This window comes from Gavialis gangeticus, unplaced genomic scaffold (genome assembly GCF_001723915.1).
Source record: "Gavialis gangeticus isolate Ggan-Ray unplaced genomic scaffold, GavGan_comp1, whole genome shotgun sequence".
Lineage (NCBI taxonomy): Eukaryota > Metazoa > Chordata > Crocodylia > Gavialidae > Gavialis > Gavialis gangeticus.
Genome location: NW_017729024.1, coordinates 12,841,045 through 12,850,725, shown reverse-complemented (window position 1 = coordinate 12,850,725; position 9,681 = coordinate 12,841,045). Strand labels below are relative to the sequence as shown.

Genomic DNA, 9,681 nt, shown 5'->3' with positions numbered 1-9,681 from the left:
TCAGTTTCTGTTTTAGTCTGTACTTTGAAGTAGTCATTATAGTTTTGTAATGAGTGTCTGGATAAATTGAAGCAGTTAAAGGGTTTGGAAAATACTTTTTCTTTTGTATATAGTACTTTTGTAATCTGAGTAACTGAAAAATTGCTGTAGATGAGCCTTCATGCGGTTTCCTGTCAAAGCGTGGGGGTTTTTTTATGCATCCCATTAAACTCCTCCTATGTTTATCTGCTTATATAGTCGTTTTGGCAGATTGATGAAACAACAGATCCTAGAGGCATGTAGAGCTTAGAATAAAGATTTTTTTTTTGTGGTCTAATTAAAGGCGCTAAGTAATTACAAATGAAGCTGAATAAAATTTACTCAGCTGCTGCAGTTTGTGAGCATGTACAGTGCTTGGCAGTAATCGAGCTCTTGGAGGAGGGCTTGGTGAGGAATGCCTTGAATGAGTCTCGACATGCTGATTGGTCATGGGGTCACCTCTCCCAAGTGGGAACTACCAAACCTCTTGCTAGCATTTGTCAACAGGGAAGTGCCAAGCAAGCAAGATTCCCATAAAGTGAACATTATTAGCTATTGGAAAAGCAAAAAAAAAGGCTTTGTGTTTTCTTTTTTCTTTTTTTTATCCTTCTTTTCTAAGATTTGTATTATTAAGATTTTGGCAAATGGGACTTGTATTCCCCCCCCACCCGCTTTCTTTCTCTCTGTCTTGACAGGGTAGAGACAGAAAGGTTTGTCGTATACTTTGGGTAAGTGCAACTAACTGTGCCTTTGTCTTCAGTGAATCAACACTTTGTTTTGAAAGTGGTTGGTTTGGACAAGTTTCTGTTGTCTTTATTGTTTCTTTCCCTCTGAAGAACCATGCCTTCTGCATCTCCTCAGGCAATGCATGCTCCTTTGCTATTTCATTTAGGGACATGGGGTGCTGGCTTGAAAATGTTTCTTTATTTAGGCTCTGTGAATGATAAAAGTTATGAATGCACAGCTCACTGTTTGATGTTTGAGCATTTACTGAAACAGTGGATTAGTTGTTTCAAATTACTTCAAGTATAACTTGCCTCAGTTAAACAACTGAGCTTACTGGAGTTAGACAAAGTAAGTTTTCTGTAAATACCTGAAGATAACTTATGAAAAGAGTTATTTTCTTGCAATAGACCCTGCCTGTTTTTTTGCATTATTACTACTTCTATTGACATGCTATAATTGATAGATAGTGCACATGAAAATTCACCCTATTAAATAATGAGAATCTTCCAGCCATTTCTAATCTTGTATTATGTCCTGTGACCTTTGGTTTAGGACAAAGAGGTAACCAGCCTTATTCTGTAGTGACTCTGGGACTCCTTTGAGGAGTTTTTTATTTGATTGATTCTAAAATCTGGTCTGATGAGATTGTTAATTCCTTTAATATACAATGTAGACCAAGAGTGGGTAGGAATGAAGTGAGACTAGAAAATCTTATACATGGGGCCTTGTTTTCTTTAGAAACAAAATACCTCTGGAAGAGACATGGATAATGCACAAGGTCTCAATTATGTGAATGACAATGGATCCTTACACTATCCAAATTGTCAAACTCAAAGTGGATATTCAGTGCATCCTTGAATGCTAGCATGTAAAGCATCTCTTATGTCATCACACTTAAGGGTCATTGTGAAGAGTCTGATGTGCGGGTAAAAATGTAAGAAAGTTCTCTGAATATTATATAAAAGTGTTGATGCTTTTAGGGTAAACATCAATCAGAAATGTGTTGGAAAGCATACTTTTTCTTTAAGTTTCCTTGTATTCCATGAATCCCTTTTTCCCATTGGCTCTTATTAAAATATAAATAATTTAGATATTCCCATTTTTTTATAAGAGATATAGGACTGGTTTCTGTGACACATGCATGTCATACATAGATTATGATACCCTTATACTATTTTGTAAGTCCGAAGGGACCAGAAGCTGTCCTCAGATGGCCAATGGAGAAATTCCCCACGAAGATGAAAATTCTGCCAGTATAAATGTTCTAGTTCTGGGCGGAGGTGTAGCTGAGAAGTTTTGTGCCCTGGGCAGCAGCACCTGAGTTGCTAGCAGTAGCTGTGGCATATGCCAGCATCAGTGGTTGCTGCTGTTTTTGTGTCCCCTTTAAGTTGGTGCCTAGGGCTGGTACCCTGCTTGGCCTCCCTTAGTTATGGTACTGGCTCAGGTCCTGTGCCTCCTGCTGTCTAACTTGGAATGGAAAGTGTGTCAGGAGGAGAAAAGGGGAGCTCTGCTATGCCTGTACTTCACAGGTTTTACAGATTACTAAGATCCTGGTGCAAAATAAAGCTGCTCGAAAAAAAATCTTTCAAATATTACACAAGCTGGGGCTGGCTTCCTGACACTGGCTCTACATCCTGCACCAAGTGATGGTGAGGCACATGAGAGAATAAAGTGCAAAGAAGTCATATCCAGTCTTGTTTCTACTAAAATTAATACCAGGATATGCTCCCAATAGTGTGACCAGTAAATTAATTATTGCTATCTTAATGCTGTCAAACTATTTATTATACAGAAGTAAAATTCAACACACTACTAAGCATTGACCTTAAGTGTTCACTTGTGTGATTATATTTGCATTTCTTTGTGTGTTGTGTGCATGTGTGTGTGTTTTTTTTAAGCATAGATCAACTAGCTGTAATACTCGGAACAGAAAGTGAAGATATTTCAGGAAGTAAAAAAGCAAATTTATTTAAACTTTCTGATACAAATGCGATTTATTTGCTTAATCAGCTTTCTCCTTGCAATTAGTTACAGAATTTTTTTCATTACTTGGCTAGAAGACATTAACTTTTCGTGATTTGCCATTGTTCAAATGTGTGTGTATAGTGCGTGTAAAACTCCAACCTGAAAATAGTCCTTATCTTCTTTCCTCAGGGTCAGTGTGGAAAATCAGATCCTTAAATCTGGCTTTACTACTACTGAACTGATTATTTTGGAAAATGATGATCCTGGTGGAGTGTTTGAGTTTTCTCCCTCCACTAGAGGACCCTATACTATAAAAGTAAGCTTCTTGAACAATTAGTTCTGTCCACCTGACCTTTGGTGAGAATGTTGGAAACTGGTTGACTTTTGCTTTCTTTTTAAGGAAGGGGAATCTGTTGAGCTTCAGATTGTCCGCTCCAGGGGGACACTGCTTAGGCAATTTTTACGCTACACCGTAGAGCCCAGAGATAGCGAGTTCTATGGAAGCACAGGAATCCTGGAGTTTAAGCCTGGTGAGAGGGAAATTGTAATTACTCTGCTGGCAAGGATGGATGGGATTCCAGAGGTAAAAGCATTTTCTACACTTTTATATTGTTCACAAATTGTGTGGGGTCAGCCGTTTTGTTTTAAATCACAATTCTTGCATTTATTTCTGCACAGTGGAACGGCTTCGGTGGGAAGGTTCAAAAATCACTCTTATCTACCTTTGCTCACAGGCTGGTGATTAGGCACTCTTCTAGGCTAAGTAGAGACAGTCAAAAAGGCCAAGACTGAATCAATTTAGTCTTCTTGGGTTAGTCTAAGCCAGGGGCGGGCAATTATTTTGGGCGGAGGGCCGCTTACTGAGTTTTGGTAAGCCAGTGAGGGCCACATGACTGGCACAAAATTACTTTTGATTCTGGAAAGGAAGCCACGTGCCTGCAGTGGTCCAAGTCAGAAGATAGGGGCCAAAGAGCACACCTCCCTACTTGGCAGTAGCAGACATGATCCAAGGATAGCCTGCCCACCCTGGATGGGGAGGGTTGTAGGGGAGGTACAAAGCATCCTGGGATGCTGGGGGACTGAGTTAACTTGAATCTGGAGGGGATCTGGGACAGAAGTTCAATAAACCAATTTAACCTAAATCAGTTCAATCTGAAACTACATCCATTCTGGTTTATCTTAAACTGGTTTCAGCCATTTTGAAAGCAGTTTATGTGCACTCAACCTCTGTTGTGTTACAGATTTGAACCAGTTATCATTTGTACCGGTTTATGTGTAATTTCTGTCTCTAGCCCTAGCAGGCAGAGCATGGTAGGTTTGAACCTGTTCAGGCTGAACTTAGGGGTTTTCTACCAGGCTTTTATACAAAAGATTGGTGCCAACTCCTTTTTCCTTTGTTTAAAAGGAAAAGAGTGACCCAGGCATCCCCACCTGAAGGGATGATTTAGGTGTTTAAATATAGAGATAAATCTTGTTTTGATGTTAACTTGGGGTTGCAGGTAGGGTCCTAAATGTGCAGGAGAGGTGGGGCTTAAGATCTCTTTGGTATTTCTTACTAGTTTTCCTAGGAGTTGTTTCTCCTCCCCTTCTCCTCCCTTCCCCTGCAACAAATCCTTCAGTGGCCAGCTCCTACTCCCCTTATTAACTGCATAAGTGCCATTCCTACTCCATCTTGTTAAAGTTCCTGCAAATCCTAAGCACCTAATAAAGCTTAGTGTCCTGGGTGTTTGGATTCTTAGGCACACTATACATTGTATAGGTAGTATTAGAGTTATGTTGTAGTTCTGATGGTCCACAAATTATGCAAGAGACAAGTATTTCTTAAGGTTATACATTTTATTGGACCAACTGCATAGTTTAGATTAGAAGCTTTTAAATGCAAGACATTTTTCATCATGTCTAGTGCCTAACTTTTAGTTAGTGAATTCCCTTCCAGGAATCAAGTTCCTAAAAAATGGGGGTTACAAACTCTCAGAATTCCCATACCCAACACTCTTCGGGATCAGGTACTCAGTTCCTCACCTTTGTAGTAAGATGATGGTCCTGCCTTGCAAGGAATAAGGTTACCAACTTGTGGATTGTAAAATCCAGGATTTAGTCTTATATCCTACACACAGCACTGAAATTAGAAGCAGTCTATACCACCTCTGCTTCTGACTAGTGTAGTTGCTTTAGTGTACATGGGTACTGTACATGGGTTAATTAGCTCTGCTGCTCAGCTAATTTGAGGTTTAGCTAATTTATTGCATAGCTACCTTGTGAAATAGAAGCAATATGATCATGCGTGCCTGGCTTCAGGCCACATCTTACTGTGTCTCTTGAGAGGCATAGGTAACTGTCTCTTAACAGATGCAATGTGAACGTTTTGGGGAGAAAATTGGCCAATTTGGAACCAATTTCCTGTATTCAGGAAAAAAGTTTGCATTTCAGTGACTTTGTGGACACCAGGAGGCAGTTCTGAAATTTGGGACTGTCCCAGGCTGTATAGGGTAGCTGGCTGATTTAACAAGGGTGTTGTGGTTCTAGGTACATTGAGCACCTTGCAGTGTTTGGATACCACATTGTTTGGGGCTAATATGCCTAGGTACAACTAAGAAGGATCCCTTTTAATAATATATGCATTTACCCCTGAGCTTGGACTAGAAGGATTTTCCTGAGAAAAGTGTGAAATTTTCTAAATAATAGGGCTATCAAAAAAATTAAAACATGGTCATGATTACTTGCACAATTAAAAAAAAATAGTCACAATTCATTGCAATTTCAATCACACAGCTAAAAACTCAAAATTAAGGAAAATTATTCAGGTACTCTATACTATGTTGTGTCTCCCACCGCCAGGCAGGCAGGGAATGCGATGTGGGCAGTGTGCAGCTCCCAGGGCAAAGGCCGTAGGGAGCAGAGCCTCAGTGGAAAGACCATCTCTGCCCCGTGCACAAATGTGGGGGCATATGCCCCCCCTGCCTCCCCTGGGGGTTCACACAGTGGCAGGGAGCTGCTTGCCCCCTACCCTGTGCCCCTGGATGAGCCACCAGCAGCTTCATCCCATGACCTGCCCTGGCCCCAGAGTCCCATTCACCCCAGCGCTTGCCCCTTCCCCGCTCCGTCCCTCACTGTGGGGGCCTCAATCTGCCTGCCCCCCCCCACCCCGCAGACTTATCAGCATGACACTGCTGTACATGCAGCATGCAGGCTGTAGCTGCTCATGTGTGCATGCCCCCCCCCCACCTGCTGCAGCTGCCCAGAGACTGCACCTAGGCTTCCTGCAGTCGTTTGCACTGCCCCGTTGGGTGGCCTGGAGATGGTGGAGTGGAGCCTGGATGTGGGCTGCAAAACCACATGTGCAATTAATGAATTAAAAAAATGAACATGAGAGCCAATAATGCGTTAATCGTGCATGTTCACTGTGATTAATTGACAGCCCTAGTAAATAAACATGGTAAACTGGTATATTTCTGTGTTGTTGGCTGATACCGCAGTTTTGAAAATCTGCAAATAAAATGGCAAAATGTAAAGGAAATTTATGAGGAAAGGTACCTTGACATCTTTCAAGACACTTATCCATTCACTGAAACAGCATATTTGTTAGGGCTGTACGAAGCTTTGGTAGCTGATTTGATTCAGAGGAAATTTAGCTCGATTTGGGTCTTGAATTGGGAGACAAGGTAAAAGCTCTGAATCAATTCGGAAAAGCGTTGGCTGATTTGGAGATTCGGTCATAGATTAAACAGGCAGCTGACCCAGCTGACTCCAGCTGATAAATCTGTTGGGGTTGGGGGAGGGAAGGGGCATGGAGGAGGGAGGGAGGGATTGGAGCTGAGACAAGCTGCCACGGCAGGGATGCATTACACGGGGGCGGGGAAACACAGCAGCACTAGGAGTGGGGGCTCTGCCCTGCTGCCACTTGAGCAGCCGGGGGGGGGGAGGGGGTGTGATGCAGTCACAGCTCGCTCCGGGTAGAAGGGAGCATGTCATGCCCACTTCCTGCTCCCCCTGCCCCATGCTGGCTGGCAAGCGGTGGCAGGGAAGAACCCTCACTCCCAGCACTGATGCAGGTGGAATAGCACCTGGGAGCAGGGGCTATGCCCTGCTGCATTGCACCCCCTCCTCCCCCCGTGTTGGCTGGCCAAGCAACAGCAGGGCAGAGCCCCCATGGCTCCCCCTGCTGGGGCAGAAGCAGGCACAGCTGGAGGAGCTGTGGGAGAAGCCTCCATGGCTGCCCTGCCCAGCCCCATCCCTCACCCAGCCCAGCCTCTGGCACTGCTGCCTCCCACTGGCCTGTGCTGAGCGGGGGGGTGGGGTTCTGTCACAAACCCCCAATCCCCACTGCCAGAGCCGGTGAGTGCGGGGCTTTTTTTGGCCAAATCCAAATTGGCGCTGAATCTTCTAAGGCTAATTCAGCCGAATTGATTCAGGACGGTGATCCGAATCTAATCACTGTCCTCTGAATCAGCCAAATCTGAATCAAATACTTCCCTATTTGCACAGGCCTAATATTTGTTGATTCAGACCTACAGTATATGATCCCAGTGCTATATCTAGAGTTACAGACCTATGGAAGCAGATGAAGTTGTCTTAACAGAGAGAAAGATTCTGTGTTTTTTCTGTGCTGTATGTAAGTGCATTATACTTCTAAAAGTTAGTCTGGAAAGCACATACATACTTTTCACAGTTGCGTCTGTGTGTGGTCCATTCTCTTTCATGTTATGAATTTTGTCAGTCTATGTTATTTTTCTGACCATTTTTTCCTGTTTTAGCTGGATGAGCATTATTCTGTGGTACTCAGTAGACACAGTGAGATGCCAGGCAAGTTGGGAAATGCCACAAGAGTCAATATAACCATTCTGAAAAATGATGATCCACATGGAATAATTCAGTTCTTCCCAGATGGGCTAACAGTAACAATAAATGAAAGTAAAGGAGAAGAAGTTTATGCTGGTAAATTTTCTTTTAGTTTGATTTTAAACTCTTACCAATACCCTTGAAAATAAGAGGCAATGGAGACGGTGACTGCTTTTCCCAGTCAGAGAAATCTATGAAGAAGGCCTGTGTTACTCCCAAGAGTGCTAAATTTGAGGACAATCCCCCCTCCCCAGTAAAATCCTAGCTTTAAAAAAGTGTAGAAAACAAAAGAAGAGAATATCAAGAAAATACTCAAAGGAATCAAAAATACTTGTTTGGTATATATAGCAAGGATTTCTTAGGGTGGTATCCTTTAGCAGAAGAAAAGAAGCTGTCTACTGGGAGAGCAAGGCCTCCCAAGAGGAAATAGGGTCATTCTTACCTTTCATATGTGGAATCTGGGGATCAGGTAGGTTATGATGTGTCATAAAACCGATATCAATGTTAAGTCTTTGGTTCTTAGTGTCCAGCCAGCTTATGAATTTTTGTTCCCAAGTTTGGTTTCTAAAGGTGTTAAGTAGAATTCCTTTGAGCACAAGGATAGTGAGGTCATAAATGGAGTGACAGTTCTGTGAAGAAGCTACTCCTACTGACTTGTGGGCATCTCTGTCCTTTATATATTTTTTTCTGAGAGAGTTAATTCCGGTGCGTAGTTGTTGTTTAGCTTCACTCAGATAGTTGCCGTTAGGGCTTGTGGTACATTGGATCTGATACAGCACTTATTGGGAATAGCATGGGTAGGAACCATGGATTCTGAAGGTTTTGTTGTGGAAGGGGGGTGTTGATTGTAGCAGTGGAAATGTGGTTGACAGGTTAAGCATTTCCTGCCCAGGCAACTTTACATCCCACTCGATATCAGGGCATTGGGGAGTTGCTTGGTATAGGCACGTGGATGTAAGACACTTTTAGAGATGCCTAAGTAAATAAACATAATCTGTCTCATTCTAAAGTCCTCTGAAAAATTCTACGGGCAGGGATATAAAATTGGAATATTGTTTTAGTTTTCTTTTATTTTGGTCTCATCTTGGAAGTATATATTCTTATGCTTAACTTTAAGCATTTGACTGATCTGATTAAATCAATGGCAGTTGTCCTTAGCAAATTAACCTTGATTGTATTACCAAGGTTTGCATAGGCTGAACTCTGCATATATGACCAAGTCCTATTCTACTGGCTGTACATTTAGATAACATATCCTCAAGGTGCTGTCCCCCTCCCTGCCCCTAAAATGTTCTGATGGCTCTTGAATTTCAGTGAAGTCCCAAGAACTGAGGGTGAGCTATACTTTGCAAGTGATACCAAGAATTTTGTAGATTAGATTCTAGTTCAGCAGTAGAAGTGCCTCATTGCCTCTTCAGTGGTATTAAATTGTAGCCTAGTTGAAAACACCTTGATATTCACCTCTTTCTTATATTTGTGTGTCTTTTCATTTAGTCTATATTGGTTCTACTAAAAAGAAATCCCAGGCTATTTCTCTTTTTCTGATAATTTTTTTTTAAAGTTTCTTGCTTTGATCATCATGCTTTGAGTAAGAGGCTGGACTGAATGGCTTCTTTGAGGTCCCTTCCAGCCCTATTTATCTCTGATTCCATTCTTATTGTTTTAAGAGCGCACACTTACCAGTCTTCATGTTTGCCTTTCACAGCTGTTTACAGAATTGTAAGAAACCAAGGAAATTTTGGCAATGTAAGTGTGTCTTGGATTGTTGATCCAGCCTGTACCAATGATATCTATCCAGAGCAAGGGACAGTTTTCTTTGGACACCAGGAATATTCCAAAAATATCACTATTTATTCATTGCCAGATGAGGTAAATCTTTTCAACATGCATACTTTTTATTTTTACTACTTTAATGTAAGAACATGTGGCCAAGGACAAACAGTTGGGTCTAAATCTTAGAAGGAAAAAGTGGCTGGTTTTGAATAGGCTAACAAGTGCAGTTGTCAGAACTTAAATTCATAAGGAAAATAAATATCCTCAATTAAAATTAAGGTTATACTAACAGGAACAGCAGAGTCTCAGAAGGTGCAGATACCCCTAAGTAAAAGAACAAAAACTAATCCCCATTCACCT

At 41.9% G+C, this 9,681-nt stretch overlaps 1 protein-coding gene across 1 annotated transcript in view; it reads left to right on the top strand.

Annotated features, from left to right (window-relative positions):
- ADGRV1 (adhesion G protein-coupled receptor V1) overlaps positions 1–9,681 on the top strand; it is a 576,350-nt gene that overhangs the window by 65,090 nt on the left and 501,579 nt on the right. The window contains exons 12-15 of the mRNA XM_019518182.1: positions 2,899–3,025; positions 3,110–3,292; positions 7,464–7,644; positions 9,254–9,417. Of these exons, the coding sequence (XP_019373727.1) occupies positions 2,899–3,025; positions 3,110–3,292; positions 7,464–7,644; positions 9,254–9,417 (655 nt within the window). The remainder of the gene's footprint in view (positions 1–2,898; positions 3,026–3,109; positions 3,293–7,463; positions 7,645–9,253; positions 9,418–9,681) is intronic.